The sequence below is a fragment of the Petaurus breviceps genome, unplaced genomic scaffold (assembly GCF_028583685.1).
Source record: "Petaurus breviceps papuanus isolate PSGF00001 unplaced genomic scaffold, PetGlider_PUasm1.0 140, whole genome shotgun sequence".
NCBI lineage: Eukaryota > Metazoa > Chordata > Mammalia > Diprotodontia > Petauridae > Petaurus > Petaurus breviceps.
In genome coordinates this window covers 34,571,742-34,590,452 of record NW_027185698.1, presented here as the reverse complement: position 1 = coordinate 34,590,452, position 18,711 = coordinate 34,571,742, and the positions used below count along the sequence as shown (strand labels likewise).

The window sequence follows — 18,711 nt, the reverse complement described above, 5'->3', positions numbered from 1 at the left end:
TGGTGGTGGATTCACAGCTGCAGCAACTCAGTGGCTTCTCCCTCTAGGGGATAAAGGCTGACCGCACTCCCAAACTACTGGATCCCAAAGTCCACACTGCACTGACCTCTCACTATGTCCTCAGAATCTATATGTTGATAATTCTAGAAGCCGCTACACTGCTGCTGATCTGAAGTCCCTCTAGCTGGCAGCTTGTGAGGCCGCCCTGAGGCTAAAACCTCGGGCTCGCACAGGGCTTGACTCTGCTCCCAGAGCACTAAGCTGGTAGCTTCCTGCTGGCCTGCCAGGCTGTCCTCAGCGGGAGGTTAGCTTCTCTATGTCATTTTATCGGTTCTGTAGCTCCAAAGTTTGTTCAGAGTCACCTTTTACATGAATTGGGGGAGGTGGAAGCTGGAGCTGTGAGAAAGTCCTGTTTCTACTCCACCATCTTAACTCCACCTTCTAATGCTGATTATTTACTGATCCCCAGAATCGTTTAAGGTTTCCTCAAGTAACGTCCTGATAACAAAAAAAAAGCTTTGTCCTAACAGATCATACTGGAGAGAAGTAAAGGATGAAAAACTACTGTTGCCCAGACTGTGATATGCAGATGAATTGACTTCGTCATCAATAAGTATTTTTAAGCACCCATTAGATGCCAGCAATTGTTTTAGGCAGTGGGGACACAAGTACAAAAATAAGTGTTCATATATGTATGTGTGTATCAGTAAATATATATAACATAAATATCTTAATATGAAATAATGTAAATTAATAAATACAAACACAATAATATATACAGATACATATATACGTAGTAGTTTCATAGGAGGTTCTGTGGGAGGGAAGACACTAGCAGTTGAGTATATCAGGAAAGGCTTTTGGCAGAAGATGGTACTTAAGCTTTCTTAATGGAACAGAGACTATGATAAAGAGGCAAAGAAGTGCATTCTGGGCATGAGTCAGTGTAAAGGCATGAAGAAGTGATTATGGAGTGTCATGAGGAAGAAAGAAGAGGAACAGTTGACTGCATCCCAGGGTATGAGAAGGGATGAAATGACTAATAGGTCAGCACATTTTAGTCAGGCAGTGCAGGTATAAATGAAGTCGAACTAAAATTAAATAGGAAAAAGAGGGTGGGTGGGATGATTTGGAAAGAAATGTGTAGCACTTCCAGCAATCAAAAACTGATTCTTGTCAGGAAAACCCCCCCCCACCCTACATTTTCAATATGCTTCTGATGCATATGTATGTACATACATATTTACATATGTGCATACAGACATATACATATACCTACACACATAAGTATAGGTATATGTGTGTGGGTATATATACATATATATGTATATGTATATATGCATGTTTATGTATATATGGAGGCAGTTGGGGTTAAGTGACTTGCCCAGTGTCACACAGTTGGTGTCAGGCAGGATTTGAACTCAGGTGCCATGGACTCTTTTAGCAGTCTGGTAAACCTATGGGTCCCTTCTCAGAATAATATTTTTAAGTGTACAAAATAAAAGACATAGGGTTATAAGAGACCTATTATATTAAACTCTAGGTGGTAGAGTGAATCCAACAGGAAACACAGAAGGAAATGAAGAGCTATGGGGTGATTATGAAGAGGGTGATGTCTATTACCTCTGATGCTTTATGTTCAAGGAATAGCATAAAAGAACTCATCTAAAAAACCTATAATCATGTGCCATGACCTGTGCTAGGCACTCTGGACACAGAGATGTGCCTTAACTATCATATGAGGTTTTTAATGAGGAAAGCGCTTTGTAAAAGTCAAAACTGCTTAAGAAAGAATTATTAAAGTGCTCTGCAGATCATGAAGCAAAGATAAAGGCTTATGGCTTTCATTCTTGGCGAGGACTTCAAACCAGGTCTTCCAATTCTCAGTTACTACTCTTTATAGAACACTAAAGTTCTGTGTAAATTGCAAATAGTTAACAAATATTTATAAACTTTTAATAAATACATACTAATTGATGGAGATATAAATACAAATAGAAAGAGAGAACCCCTGCCTTCAAGGAGCTTACAATCTAATTGTAGTGCATTAAATGCGTTAAGAAGAGCTTGAAGGGGGCAGGTAGGTGGCACAGTGAATAGAGCACTGGCCCTGAAGTCAGGAGGGACCTGAGTTCAAATCTGGCCTCAGATACTTAACACTTACTTGGGCAAATGACCTTGGGCAAGACACTTAACCCTAATTGCCCCTCCAAAAAAAAAAGAGCTTGAGGGTTGATAACCAGCCTTGGACTTACAGCTAATCTTTGAATTGCTTGAATTTTTTGAAGTAATTTGTTAGCATAACACATGCATTTTCAAATTTGTTTGAAATCTTATTTAAGAAATATTTTAAATGTCATATTTACAGTATATGCACAGCAGATGACACTTAATAAGCCCTGAATTAGATGCAGCTGATACTCATCAAACAGTAATTTACTATTAAAGCAAACCTAAAGTACTGGATTTTATTTAATTTTACAATCAGTTTGCAGCTCCCAGGAATGTCATTTTTTTGTACCCAACATTAGAATTTAATCTGACTTTTGGAAAGAACACTGAACTCGGTGTCAGAAAAGATGAGTTTGATATACCAGCTGCATGACCTTGGCAAAAATCCCTTCACCTTTCTTAGTCTCAAGTTTCTCATCTATAAATGAAGGAGATTTCTTGAGTTCTCCTTCAGCTCCTAATCCTATGGGACTATTATTCAACTTGTAGGCTTTGGACAGAGCTTGGTAAGTATCAGGTGCTTAATTGATTCTTGTTGACTTGTACTGTCTATGGCATAGTGAGAAGAATACTTTTTTTTTTTTGGAGGGTGGAAGGCAGGGTAATTGGGGTTAAGTGACTTTCCCAAGGTCACACAGCTATTAAGTGTCAAGTGTCTGAGACCAGATTTGAACTCAGGTCCTCCTGATTCCAGAGCCAGTGCTCTACTCACTGTACCACCTAGCTGCCCCAAGAATTCTTAATTTGAAGTCTGGAGCCTTGGATTTGAATTCCAACCATATCACAGCCAAGCTATTGAACTTCAGTAAATTTACTTCCCCCTCTATTGGCCAGTTTACTCATCTTGAAAATGGGAATATGAATACATCTGATAGCAACCTCATAGGACTGTTTTATCCTAATGCTCAAGGGATTAAATGTCTGAAGCAATAAGTAAACCATAAACATCTATATAAATATTAACTGTTATTCTGGTATTTTTATAATTAATTTTCAACCAGTGAAAGTGAATCATGGAAGCCTACAATATTGAGAAAATTAAAATTGAATGTTGGGGTAGCTAGGTGGTACAGTGAATAGAGCACTGGCCCTGGAGTCAGGAAGACCTAAGTTCAAATCCAGCCTCAGACACTTAATATACTTACTAGCCATGTGACTTTGGGCAAGTCATTTAACCCCAATTGCCCTCAAAAAAAAAAAAAGCAAAATTGTCTGTTACTTAGAGGAAAATGGAGAAGTACATGGTAGATAGGACCAGGCTATGACCCATAACAAATAAGAAACTATGAGGAAGACCTGGAGTAAAGGATATTTAAAAAGATGCTCTAGCTGTGTGACAATGCAAGGGGTAACCATTAGATAGCTGGGTGTTCCATTGGTATCCTGAATTTTTTAGAAAAGTCAGCGAAGACCTCTAGCATGTTGGTTGGACTTTCTGTGGCAAACTCATGTAAGAACACAGACCAGGTTGTACAGGATGAACAGCCATGGATTGTTTGTGAGCAGACTCACTGGAGAGAACATTTTTATTGATGGGATCACAGACTTATTTGAGAATGATCAGAAGATGGAATGGAGCACTGAATTTGGAGTCCTAAGATTCAAGTTCAAATCCTGGCTTAACTCTTTTGCTCTCTTTGTGACCTCAGACAAATCACTTGACCCTTTCTGTGTTTCAGCTTCTTTGTGTTTAAAATGAGAGGGCAGAACTAATGAGAGATGAGTTGTTCTCAGCCTTTTTGAATGATCCCAATATTTCACACACCCTAACACCTCGTGCATGCGGGTGATTGCTTCTGCAGTGTACAGTGGTTGAGGAAATACATAATGATAATATTTGGTGATATATGGGCTCATGCCCTCCCACTTACAGTAACTCTGCATCCCCTCACTCTTCAAAGTGTCCCATAGGTTGGGATCTACTAGAATAAATTGTCCCTAAGATTATTCTTGGCTCTGAGTCTACCCTTCCTAAAATTTATGCCACTTCAGAATTAATGCTTTTGGGGGGAAAAAGTGTATTTTACCTTCTATTAGGTATAATCACCTTTTATTATTATAAGAAAAGGGGTATCAAGTACTTAATATTTGGGGAGGCATTAAGATAATTTTACTTAAGTAAAATATATTCTCAAAAGAATTTAGATGACTATGCCCAGGTAGAAATCACAAAATAGATTTCAGTTGTAGAGATACTATTATTAATCAGGTGTTGAAAGTCTTGCTTTTTTTTTTCTTGAGTATCTGTATTGGTTGCATACAAGATTTAAATTCCTTGGGCACATAGCTAGTGTTCTGCTTGACTGTGTGGCATCTGTTGTTATGTTTTTTTTTTCAATTCAAAAACCAGAACTTTATTAAGCACCTACTATGTGTAACAAAGCAAGGGATCATGCCATAGTGGATAGAATATTGGACTTGGATTCAAGACCTGAGTTCTAGTCCTGTCTCATGCTTAGCCATCTGTGTGGTCATGGGAAAGTCACCCTGAGTTTTAATTTTAACAATAAAAGTGTATTCACTTTAATACAGATTTTACTCTTTAGTATATTGTATATATTTAAGTATAAGGGAATAAAAGCATTTTAAACAGTCCAGGGTGTGAGGACAGACATTCTGCTATGCTTGAATGTTCTTTCCTAAAGAAAACAGTCTTAAGGAAACTCTCAAAGATATAAAATGATAGATGGGTTCCCATCTGCATGGGAGAAAGTTCTCCCACCATTATGACCACAAGTTCTTGAAAGTATGAAGCACCTTCCTAGATGCTGAGGATACAAAGCTGAAAATGACCAATCTCTCATTTTCAGTTCAGTCCTATCATTTTAAATATAAGGAAGTTGAAATTGAGAAAGGGTCAAGTGATTTGTCAAAGATCACACAGATTTCAAGGAACTGAGTCAGGATTGGAAGCCAGGTTTTAAGAGTCCAAATTCAGTGCTCCACTGTATATCTTGATCGTTCTCAAATATTCAGATCATCAATAAGGATGTTCCCTCCAGTGATTCTGCTTGCAGCCAATCTGTGACTATTCATCCTGTACCACATTCAACATGTACCACTTGGGGCCATGTTCTCATAGGAGTATCTGGAAATAAAGAACAGAGTGTGCTGTCTGATAGAGGAGGTATAAACACAAGAAGCAGTACAGGAAATAGATTTTTGAAGTCATTTCTTAGTTCTTAGATAAGTAATGTGATTGCAGCATAGAAGAAATATGATTTTTATAATAATAACAATAATTAACATTTATATAGAACCTAATATATGTTACACACTGTGTTAAACACTTTATAAAAATTATCTTATTTGATCCTCACATTAAGTAACTCTCAGAAGAGTTATCATCCCCATTTTATAGATGAAGAAACTGGGACAAAGAGAAGTTAAGTGACTTTCACAGGGTCACACAATTACTAAGTGTCTGAGGCTGACTTTGACTTCAAATCTTCCTGACTCTAGGTCCAGCATTCTCTCCACTATGCCTCCTTGCTTCCCCCCCAGACAAATGCTCTAGGGAATTTCAGGAGACACAGAGAAATTTTAGCTAGGCATATCAGGGAAGATTTTAGGGGGGATGTGGCACATAAGCTGGACCTGGAAGGAAGAGGATTCCCAAAGGCAAGAGGGCAGCATATGTTCCAAGCACATATGTGAAAGAGTCTACATAAATGCCTGGCATGTATGAGACCAAGACAAGACTAGGAGAGCCATTTGGCGCTAGAGCACAAATTCAAGAAAGAGGAATAATAGGAATTCATTATGGAAAGGAAAGTAGCTGCCAGATTAGGCCTGTTTCTACCTGCATAAGTCAATTACTGTCATATTCTGGTAAATAGTGTCTTTTTTTTTTCTTTCACTAATCTAGCTACAGTAGGCAAAGACCTGCAGTACATTTTTTCTCTTCATTTTTCTGTAGAAAAATAATTTTATTTAATTTTTTTCTCATGGAAAAGGATTCTTCTTTTTGTTTCTTTCCACCATTTTTTTTCTTTTTTCATATTCACTGAAAAGAAGGGAAAAAACATCTTAATGGAGACATAGGTTTGGACCTTGTTTCTCTCATTAACATTTTGACCTCAGAAAAATTACTTAAAGGTTTTTGAATCTCAGTTTCCTCTTGTATAAAAGAAGGATAGTTATACTTTCATTATCTACCTCACAGGATTACTGAGGTGATTAAATACTCTGAGGCCATGGTGTCAGACTCAAATGGAAATGGATCCTTATTGTTACATATTGACTGAGAAAACTACGGATTACCATTATCCATGTCGCATTGTATTTTTATTTTATTTCCTAAATGCTTTTTAATTTTGTTGGGGCAGCACTCAGGTGAGGTGCATGAGGGGTGGCAAGTTTAATACCTTTGCTAAGGCATGTACTGTGCTTAAGGAGTCATAGAGAACTTTATGTATCATCATCATCAATTTTGCTATATCTGCATGAGATCACAGGCTTTAAAATTGGAAGGGACATTAGAAATTATCTCATCCAACCCTCTATTTGACAGACAAGGAAAATGAAGCCAGAGATTGACTCATCTAAGATCACTGAGCTAACAAGCACCAGAGATCAGATTTCATCTCCCAGAACCTTTGACCTTTGACTATGAATATAGTATTGTTAATGTTCCCCCTGCTGCCTTTCTCTGGATCCACCTGTACAGATAACAGGGACAAGTAACACTCTTCTTCCCTTTCCTACATCATGAAAATGGTTTTTGGCCAATATTTAAATTAAAAAATGGGCTCTGACCAACACAGCTGGTGGTGCTGACATTTCACAACAGCATATGCTGACAAAACTTTAATTTGGAACACGCTACCCAGGTGCTATTCAAGGAGTTGTTCTTGGGAGAGTTTTCCTCATTAAGTCTCATTGGAGACTGAGCCTAGCAGACTAACTCTGGGGTCTGTACTTTTGCTCACCACCATCCTATAAGGTCAGGGGCTCAGGGATTCTCAGGATTCATAGGATTTAGAGCTGTAAGGGATTTTGTGGTTCATTTAGTCCCATTGCCTTATTTTTCAGGTGAGGAAACCAAGGCCCAGAGGGGTTATTTGCTACATGAGAAGTTATTTATTACATGAGTAATAGGTAGCAGAGTTAGAATTAAAACCTGGTGGTCTTTCCAGCCTAAATTATTTTCTACAGTAGCCCTGTGAGGTAGGTAATATCATCTTTGTTTTACAGATGAGGACTTTGAGGCTCAGGTCATAGGATTATAAATGCATAGCTGGAAGGGACCTCAGAGGCCATCAAGTCCAAACCCCATGTTTAACAGATGAATCTGCTAAGATTTGGATCATTCAGCTGACTTGCTCTGAGTCACACGGCTAACAAGTGCCTGTGATGGGGGTCTGCTATTGGGTCTTCCTGACTCAAGTACCACACTATCCACTGTCACTTCTTTCTTTTGTATACAAATTTAAGATTTACAAACCATTTTTCACATCATTTCTGTTAGGTGGTAAGTACCAGTATTACTATTTACTAATGGGGAAACTGAGGCTCAGAGGGATCAAGCTACTTGACCAGAAACAAACTAGGAAACAGCAGACCTGAGACTTTATCCTCAATCTTCTGATTCCAACACTAATGTCCCATCTTCTTGCATCACCAAATCAATCCCTTACCATTCCACTTGAGGAGGGCTTGACGTTTGACGAGGGTACATTTCAGGAATGCATATTGGTAACAGGGAATCATGGGAGGCACTCAGAACAATACAACCACCATTATTTATCTCTCCAAGAGGTTGGGGAAGGGATATGACATCTGGCAAGTGACTGTTCATCACATTTGAAATACTGAATATTTTAGAGTTCCTTCAGGTTGGCTTCTATTAAAAATGAAAGTGAAGAGTTCTCCTTACAACCATCTGGTCCCTCACAAGAGATTACCCAAGAAAAGGAATTTAATTATAATACAAATTTCAAAAAAAACCCCACTTAATTCTATATTGTAAATCTGGCCTCCGAAGTCTCAACTAAACTAAGATTACATTACTGGAGATCTGGCACCATATCTTTTTCTCTCCCATGTAGCATGAATCTTGTAATAGGAAATCTTCTTACACTATTTTAGGATGATCAAAAATCTGGCCTTAGTTATGAGTTTCTGAGTAATGAGTCATTTATTCAGGCAACTAGGTGGTGCAGTAGATAGAGTCCTGGCTCCAGAGTCAGGAAGATTCATCTTCCTGAGTAAAAATCTGGCCTCAGAAACTTACTAGCTTGGTGACCCTGGGCAAATCACTTCACCCCATTTGCCTCAGTTTCCTCATCTGTAAAATGAGCTGGAGAAGGAAATGGCAAACTATTTCAGTATCTTTACCAAGAAAACCTTAAATGGAGTCACACAGAGAGTCAGACACTACTGAAATATGATTGAACAGTGAAAATTGAACGTTTGAATCATGTGTCACGGGAAATTTCTAGGTATCATTCCTTGATATTGTACTTGATAGTGATAAGGTTGATGAATCTTTCAGTAGTGCTTTGTAGTTACAAAATGCTTTCTCGTCAGTGTTTCATTTGATCCTCATTACAACTGTGCAGAGTGAGATAGGTAGCTTAGGTCTCATGACTCCCATTTTGTATCTGAAGAAACCGGGAGCTCAGAGAATTTCAATTCCATAAGCATTAATTAAGTGCCATCCTCAAAGAGCTTACAATGGGACAGAGTGATTAGACACATACACCAATATTTATCATAGAAGACAGACTGTGAAAAGCACAAACAAAGGATCCACAGTGGCGTGGCTAATTGCAGGATGTAGAAAGATTCAATTCAATTAGACTATGTGCTCCTTGAGCAAATGCTACGTGCCTTTCTTTCTTTGTATCCCTAAGACTTAGCACAGTGCCTGGAACAGAGTAAGTACTTGAAAAATGCTTTTCAACTACCTCATAATTCAACAAACAATTATTAAGCACCTACTAGTGTTCCTCGAATCAGAGGTAAATGTAAAGAAACAAAACAATAAAAAATGGTACTACCCTCAAGGAACTTATATTTTACTGATGGGGCTTACTATATACACAAAAAAATAAATATGACATATATAAGATAATAAAAAGCCACTTGGCTTTCTAGATCATATGGCATTGGAGGTAAGCCTTGAGGGCAACAATTCAGTAATTGGAAGTTGGCATTTTTAAGGTTTAGGTATGGTAGACAAAGGCAGGGATGGGAAGGGGCAAGACAAAAATGGGCGTGCTGGTGAGTAGTCCAATTTGATTAAAATAAATAGTATCAAGGGGAATGTGAGATATACTTTAAATACAAGTTAGAGCCAAATTGTAGACCTTGAATTCCAGGAAATGTCTTACAAAGGTTCCATAGCTAGTAAATGGCAAAAATGAGATTCAAATCTAAATAACATTTCCATCAGTTTATGCCTCTCTGAAAGATTATAGGATTAGAAGCCTAGAAGCTCAGATTTTAGTCCTATTTCTGCTACTGACTTTGTGACCTTGAGCAAGTTACTGTAACTCTCTGAGCCTTAGTTTCCCTATCTGTAAATAACTTAGTGATCTCTAAGATATATTCCTTATACCTCTATGAATTGTTGTCATTCAGTACTGTCTGATTCTTCATGACCCCTTTTGGGGTTTTCTTGGTAAAGATATTAGTGTGGGGGCAGCTAGGTGGTGCAATGAATAGAGGACCGGCCCTGGAGTCGAGGACCTGAGTTGAAATCCAGTCTTAGACACTTGACACACTAACTAAATGTATGACCTTGGGCAAGTCACTTAACCCCAATTGCCTTGCTTTCCCCCCTCCAAAAAAAAAAATAAGATGCTAGCATGCTTTGCCATTTCCTTCTCCAGCTCATTTTACAGATAAGGAAGCTGAGGCAGACAGCTAAACGACTTGCCCAGGATCACACAGCCAGTAAGTATCTGAGGCCAGATTTGAACTCAGAAAGATGAGGCATCCTGACTCCAGGCCCGATGTTCCTTGCATTATGACAATACCTAGCAGCCCTTTCTACGGATCTATTAAGAGTCTTAGGACCTGTTGTCATTAGCTATAATGAGAATGCAAAGCCATAGGTTTCTAGAAATAACAAACCCATAGATATTATCATCTCTGTTCAAATAACCAGACCAATTACTCATCCCAGCAAGTTAATAAGGATATGTTTGTGCTTGGGATAGATTGTTCATCTGCCCCTCCTGTCCAGTAACCAAATGCTACAAACACTATACTCCCTCACAACATAAAATCGCATCCCCCAGGCTGATTCATTGCTTTTCTCCTCCATATGGCTTGCTGCAGGAGATTGAAGAGCTCGACAGGAAGCTGGAATATGAGCTAATACACAGAGAGACTACACTCCAGCAGCGGGCCATCATGGACAGACAGCAGTGGATTTCTGAAGGACTTGGCCTTTTGAGTCAAACTGGAGAAATGAATTCAGAAAGGCAGATTTCTGCTGTGCTGTGGCAGGCCCTGACAAAGTCTCAGAAAGTACTAGACCTTCATAATCAAAGGTAAGACTGTGGCAAGGCATGTTTGAGAGACACTGGGAGGTGCCAATAGAGGTGCCCTAAAATAAGCTTTTGTCTCTTGGGGTAGTGATTTCCCTGTTCTGGGAGATCTGCAAGTGGATACTAGACAGCAAAGATCTAGGAAGATGTCTTTTTTTGAATAAGAGGGTGGGCTAGTTTACCTGTGAGACCCTTTTCAATTATAAGTCATTGAAATTCTGCAGAATGTTTTTTGGGGGGGGTGTTTGAAGGGGGAAGGCAAGGTAATTGGGGTTTAGTGACTTGCCCAAGGTCACACAGCTAGTTAAAGCATCAAGTATCTGAGGTTGGATTTGAACTCAGGTCCTCCTGATTCCAGGGCTGGTGCTCTATTCACTACACCACCTAGCTGCCCTGCTACAGAATGTTTTTAAGTTTTGTTAATAAACTGAAGACCTGACAGAAAAGCTGGATATTTCCATTCCTTACCAGTCCAGATCAATGATAGAAAACAGTACTATAGGGGCGGCTAGATGGCACAGTGAGTAAAGTGCCAGCCCCAGAGTCGGGAGGACCCAAGTTTGGTCCCGGCCTCAGACACTTAACACCCACACAAGAAAAACCTAGCCATGTAACCTTGGGCAAGTTACTTAACCCCAACTGCCCTCCAAAAGGCAAAAAAAAGAAAAAGAAAACAGTATTATGAATTTAGTAAATTTGACTAAACGGACATTTATTAATTATCCACTGTATTTGAGGCAATTGGGGATACAAAAACATAAACAAAAATCCACTTTTCAAGATTACTTCACGAAGTCCCCTTTCCTTTTGTCTTTCCATCCAAAAGATGATGTCAGTTAGAACTTTAACATTTTCCTCTTGACCTTGTAATAAGCTCTGTATTTAACATAAGGTTGTTTTCACTTCAGTTTAAGGGAGGAGCAGCAGAATAGCATTGTTCTTGAAGACTTGCTAGAGAACATTGAGATGGACACATTTTTGACCCTTTATAACCAGGTAAATACACATCTCCCCTTTAGAATGGAAAGTTCACAGATGATCCTCATGTGGTATAAATGATATAAAAAAAAAGAGATGGGATAAAATTGAAAAATAAATTGAAAATTGAAAAAAAAAAAAGTATGAAGCTTAATGTTCCCCAGAATTCCCATTCTAGAACCCAAGACCAGGAAAGGCTGCTACTTGGTTCCAGGCATTTCACTTTCATTGCGTCAAATATTTATTTACTAAGCAACTACAATGTGCCAGTTGCTGTCCCAGGTACTGAGGATGCAAAGACAAAAGAGAGCCCCTGTCCTCAAGGAGAGGCCAATATTCTATTTGGGGGTTTCTACATGGGCACGGAAAAGTGCACATGAAGTAAAACTAAGTAATTTCAAGAACAAAGAGGACACCACACTTCAGGCATTAAAAAAGGTCTCATAGGAAATGACCTTTGACTTGTGCTTTGAAAGATGAGGGACCTTAGGAGATCAGGTCAGTTCTCTTCTGAAACATATGCTTTCTTACAGTTGCTGAAGAGAACACATTTTTGAGACTGAATCCTATTCCAATCTGAAAGGCCTAGTTATTTCTCTTTATACATTATAGTAGACTTACATTATATTAAATGATGAATTTAATTAGGGGTGGTTCTGACCTATGATTTCATTGGCATTCAAATTAATTCAAACTGACAAAATAAAATATTACATGACAAAATTTTAATGTTTTACTTTTAGAAAAGTCCCTTTACCTTTACCTTATTTTAAAAATATTTTCTTGTTTCCTTTGGTTTTTCATATTTCAATTATCTCTCAATAACCTTCAATCTTATACTCTGTATATGTGTATATGTGCATAGGGATCTGCAATATGGAACAAAAATCTCCAGTCTAGCAACCAGTACTGAGTATGTAACATTCCATACCCAAAGTTCGCCCTCTCTCTACTGGGAAAAAAAAGTATGATCTGACATTGATTCCAGAGGTTTTAGAACACAGAACATAGAATGTTAGAACTGAGATGGTCTTTATGATGTGGAACATAGAATGTTAGGGCTACAAAGCACTTCAGGATGCAGAATGCTAGACTGGGATGGACCTAAGAATGTAGACTATTAAAGCAAGAAGACTTTAGCATAGTGGTCTCAAAAGTGGGACTATGACCTCAGGCCAAAGCTTGACCCCCACAAGAGATGTGCAATCAACCAATGAGAGCATGTGAAGATGTATGAACATCTTACCCTCCCAGTGATGGCCAGTCCTGAGGTTTGTCTCCAATACAGTGACATCTACTCTTACCCCCTAACATTTCTCCACTCCACTCCTCCCTTTCCAGGGCAAGCTACCAACTATCCAGCACCTCTTCCAAGCTTATCACCAGGCACACACAGCAACAGCCCCACAGTTGCCATTGGTAAAATTTCATGCTCCTTTCTCATGACCACCCCTGTTTCTCCTCCTATCCCATTACCTCATGGCTATAGCAGATGCCCTTTGGAGTCTTGGCTCTGTACTTTCAGCAATGACTGGTAAGAGACCTACGTTGACCCATACTGAATCTCAACTTGGACAGGTACAGATGGCCTGAGATGGATCTCAGATGTCATCTTTCCTCCTAAACCCATGCCACTTACACACCTTCCTATTACTACCAAGGGCACTAACATCCTTCCAGTCACATGGGCTCATGACTTTGGTATCATCTTTGACTCTGTACTCTTTCTCTCTCCCTATCCCCTCCCATATCCAGTCACTTCCCAAATCTGATCATTTCTACCTTCATTTCTCTCTCATCTGTCTCTTCTTTTCTCACATAGCCACCATTCTAGTTCAGGCCCTCATTATCCCTCACATGGACTATTGGAATAGCCTCTTAATTGGTCTTGCTGCCTTGTTTCATCCCCCGTCCAATTTATTTTTCACGCAGCTGCCAAAGTGATTCTCCTAAAGCCTCAGTCTCAGAATATGGCACTTCCCTATTCATTAAAGTCTACCGGCTCCCCATTGACTTTAAAATGGAATATTAATTCGTGTTTGTCTCATCCTTTTAAAATTTATATCTTTGGGTAAGTTTTACCATGTAAACGATTATTAATTCATTAGTAATTGGGGAAGCAAGGGAACAAAACCATCATTTGTTGAGTTGATTTTGTCATAGGTACCATGCTGAACACTTCACAAATATTATCACATTTTCTCCTCGCAACTACCCCTGAGAGATTGTTACTTTTGTTATTCCCATTTTGTCAATGAAGAAACTGAGGGACATGGAGGGGAAATGCCTTGCTCAGAGTTAACACAGCTAGCTAGCAAGTGTCTGAGGTCAAATTTGGACTCGGGTCTTCCTAACGCCAGGCCCAGCACTCTAGCTATGAAGCTACCACCTGCCCTGACTAATTGATATCTGAACTGGAATTATTAGAATCTTTATCTTGAGAGCAGGACTGGACCCTAAAAGCCCAATGCAATCCCTTCATTTTAGGGTGATAAAACTGAAACTCAGGAAAATAAATGCCGACTGAAAAATACACAGTGATTTAGTGGCAAAAATGGGACTAGAACCCACTTCTCCTATTTCAATTCTGTAAAATAAATAGCACTTTAAATAATGTTTTCTCTTTATCCCCCTGTATTTTCTCTTTTTTTATTCTTCCTTGTCTTAAAACAATGGAATCTGATATTATTACCCAGGTGGTTTATGATATGAAGAATAAGCAATGCTGCCTATGTACTTGGAAAGGGAGAAATGTCACATAAATTCTAAGAAAAGTAAATTTGAGAAACCTCAAATAATCAGAACTTTTTTTGGATCATTGTAACTTTATGAAATATGGAGAGAGTATCATACTATTAAAATTAAAATTTACCTTTGAGAACACGGTGTCTAGCACTGCTGCTTTATTTTTAATTAACCAAAAAAAATTGATTTTCTTTCCCTCTCACCACTTCCCAACACTAGGGAAAAAGTAAGAGAAGCAAAACTCTTGTAATAAACATTCCAAAAAATACATTTTATTCTTCACCCTAAGTCCATCCCCTCTCAGTTAGGAGATGGGTAACATACTTCATCACTGGTCCCCTGGAGTCATAGTTGGTCCTTGCTTTGACCAGAGTTCTTAGGTTTTTGTTTGTTTTTGTTTTTGTTTTTTAAAGCAATCTGGGTTAAGTAACTTGCTCAAGGTTACACGGCCAGTTATTTCTAGGCGTGGTGCTAAGTATCGGAGCCCGGATTTGATCCCCAGGTCATCCCGACACTGGGGCCGGTGCTCTTACTCGCTGAGCCATCTGGCCGCCCCTAAGCAATTGGGGTTAAGTAACTTGCTCAAGGTTACATGGCCAGGTGTTTCTGGGTGGGTGCTAAGTGTCATCCCGGATTCAATCCCCAGGTCATCCCAACACTGGAGCCAGTGCTCTTACTCCCTGTGCTACCTGGCTGCCCCCAGAGTTCTTAGGTTTTTAAAAGTATTTTCCTTTTATAGTGTTGTGTATAAAAAGTTCTCCTTGCTCTGCTTCCTTCCCTCTGCATCAGGTCATACAAGTCTTCCCAGGCTTCATTGACACTGCCCCCTTCATCATTTCTTAGAACAGAGTAGTTTTCCATTACATCTATATGCCATAATTTGTACATCCACTCCTGACCCAATAGACTCCACCTTAGTTTCAAATTCTTAAACTATTACAAAAAGAGTTTCTATATATTTATTTTCACACATGTGGGTCCTTGGTCACTTTCTGTGATTTCTTTGCCAGTATAGGCCTAGTATCAGTACTGCTAGGTCAAAGAATATGCATAGTGAAATAGCCTTTTGGGCAGAGTTCCAAATGGCTTTCCAGAATGACTAAAAAAGTTCAGCTGCACCAACAATGCATTCGTAAGATTGTTTTCCTACAATCCCTCTAATATTTAACACTTTTATTGTATGGATGAGGAAATTAAGACCCAGAAAGGGAAAATAATGTGTATAAATAGTGGTAGAGAAAAATTAAGATAAATGATATTAGAATGATAACCTCAAATTATATGCCATAGATTGTAGTTTTTTTCAAAATTTTATTAGAAATTTACTTAGAAAACCTACTTCCATTATATATTTGCATTCATGTAAGCACAGGTGCAACTCAATATTTTATATTCACCATAACTATGTAATGATACCTGATGTTTCAAATGTTAATGATAATGATAATGGTAGCTTACATATGCATAGTTCTTACCTTCAGCTTGGTCAACCACCTCCTCCTTGTGAATCTAAAAATGGATCTTGGCTTTCCTCCTTCTTATTCTATCTGCCTAATATTCTTTCTCAATTTCCTTTGCTGAATTTAAATCCATTCCATTGAATGAACATTTGTTAAGTTCCTACTAGGGACACATAGAACAGCTAGGTGGCACAGTAGATAGAGCGCCAGATCTAAAATCTCATCTTCCTGAGTTCAACTATGGCCTCAGACACTTAATAACGGTGTTACCTTGGGCAAGTCATTTAACCCTGTTTGCCTCAGTTTCCTCATTTGTAAAATAAGTTAGAGAAGAAAATGACAAACCACTCCATTATCTTTGCCAAGAAAACCCCAAATGGGATCAAAAGAATCAGACATGACTGAAACGACTGAATAACAACAAAGACAGACACTGGGAATAATAATAACAATTATTATTATAAATATAGCTCCTACCTTCCTATCACCTATTTTTCTGCTCAGTAAGTATGGGTATCTCCCTCAACTTCCTCCTGGACCCTTTTAATTTTTACTCTGCATTCTCAAGACTGTTAGTACTGTCATTATCTCCCATCAGTTCAATTACTATCTCTATGCAAGTGAATCTCAAATAAATATATTCAGCCTTTATAACTCCCTTTTCCTGAGTGCTTGATATTGCCACCTAGTTGTCCTTGAGGCATCTCCAATTCAACATTTTCATGAAGGAGCTCTCTACATTTTCTACAATACAGCCCCTCTCCGAGCTACATCATTCTTTTAGTCACCCAGATTCACAACCTCGAATCATCTCCCCTTTTCTTCCCTTTTCACACACACACACACACACACACACACACACTCCTCTATCCAATTATTTGCCAAGTCTTATCAGTTTTAGCTCAATCACATCTCTCATCCATTTCCTTTTCTCCATTCACATAGAATGTCATCCTATTTCAGATCCTTATTTCCCTTAACCTAGATCATTATCACAGTGGTTTACTTTCTGTGTTTCAGGTCTCTCTCATCTCTAACCCATCAACCACATCTTCCATATTAATATTCTCATATTCTCATGATACAGGTCTGACCATATGACTCAGATTAGACTATAAACTCCTGGAGAACAGGGACCATATTCTGCCTTTCCTTATAGTTCTTAGCACTATGGCACGTAATAGGCCCTTAATAAATATTAGTTGGTTGACTGACTTACTTTCCCCCCAAATCATCAATAGCTCCCTATTTTCCCTAGGATAAAATTAAATCTCCTCAGCCTGACATTTAAGCTGTCTACAACCTGATTCCCATTTACATTTCTAGATTTATTTCATATTACTATTTTGTGCACACTCTACATTCATCTAAATTGACCTATCAGGTAGTCCCTAAATTTGGCATCCCATCTCCCATATTTCTGTCTTTGAACAGGCTCTCCTCTTTTCTTGGAATGCCTTCCCTCCTTGCCTCTGCTTCTAAAAATGCCCAACTTCATTCAAGCCTATAATGATGTACTATCTCCCACATGAATCCTTTTTTATGAGCTACCCAGTTGCTAAATCTTTACTTCTTGAAATTACTTTGTATTTCCTTATCTGTGAACTTGTTAGAAATTACCAGGAAATTATAGACTCTTCTACAATAGGCCTCATTTCATTTTTTGTGGCCTATATACACAGTATCTAGCATAATATTGCTGAAGGAATTTATGGTCTTGACATAATTCCCACATTATTTCACTTGATGTTTTTGATAACTCTGTGATATAGGTTATAGAAGTATGATTATCCTCCTGTTACAGATTTTTTTAAAAATTGATGCTCATTGGGGGAAAGTGACTTGCTCAAGGTCACAGGGCACATAAGCAGCAGATCAAGACTGTAACTCTGGTGTCTTGCTTCTCAGTGCATTTAGGATTGCTCATATCCCTTCTGGAAATAAGAAAAATGCTGTTCAGAAATGGAATGAGCTGCTTCTAAGGGGAATGATTTCTCTCTCCATGAAGGTGATAGAACAGAGGCTGAATGATATCATGTGTTAAGGATGTTACAGAGAGAGGTGGGATCTGGGAGCAAATGTCCCCTGACATTCCTTCTAACTTTAAGTGCATGAAAGATTATAACTTCCTGACTTACAAGTTCTACTGCAACCTTGATAGCTCCAAATATAGCATTAGGGAGCATGGTACTATGTTTTACTATTTTGTGCCCATTCTGCATTCATTCAAATCAGTCTTTTAGGTAACCCCTAAATTTGGCATTCCTCTTTGCATTTTCATGCCTTTAAACAGGTTCTCCCCCATTCCAGGAATGCTTCCCTTCTCACCTCTGCCTTGCTGACCCATTACAGAAACTTGCTGAGGAGCATGAACCACACATCATACTTACACGTGGGGATTTTTGTTATGGGGGATTTCAAACCTCATTTCTTTTCCTTCATTGTCTTCTCCCTTGGTTCTCAAATTAACCTTCTAATGGCGATTGGGAAAATGAAAACTTTAATTCCCCGAAATATATAATTAAAAGTTATTTTCACATCTGATTAAAAAAAATGATCCAAGACCAAATATAGTTCAGAAAACTCTTCATTTGAGGATTGTCATGTTACTCAGTCCCCAGTCTGTTCAGAATAGGAATGCACTAATCAATAATGATTGAATTTTGGCCAAATATGAGAAATGGATGTAGTTTGTTTTAGCGGAATTGAACGTTTTGGTTTTATATTCTCTCTTTCTGTGTGTGTGTATGTCTCTCTCTCTCTCTCTCTCTCTCTCTCTCTCTCTCTCTCTCTCT

The 18,711-nt window shown here is 38.6% G+C and overlaps 1 protein-coding gene across 2 annotated transcripts in view; it reads left to right on the top strand.

Annotated features, from left to right (window-relative positions):
* The window catches only part of EVC2 (EvC ciliary complex subunit 2), a 190,675-nt gene that overhangs the window by 161,476 nt on the left and 10,488 nt on the right, over window positions 1-18,711 (top strand). For both annotated transcript variants that reach the window (XM_069070014.1, XM_069070019.1), the window contains 2 exons: window positions 10,522-10,736; window positions 11,642-11,729. In XM_069070014.1, the coding sequence (XP_068926115.1) occupies window positions 10,522-10,736; window positions 11,642-11,729 (303 nt within the window). The remainder of the gene's footprint in view (window positions 1-10,521; window positions 10,737-11,641; window positions 11,730-18,711) is intronic.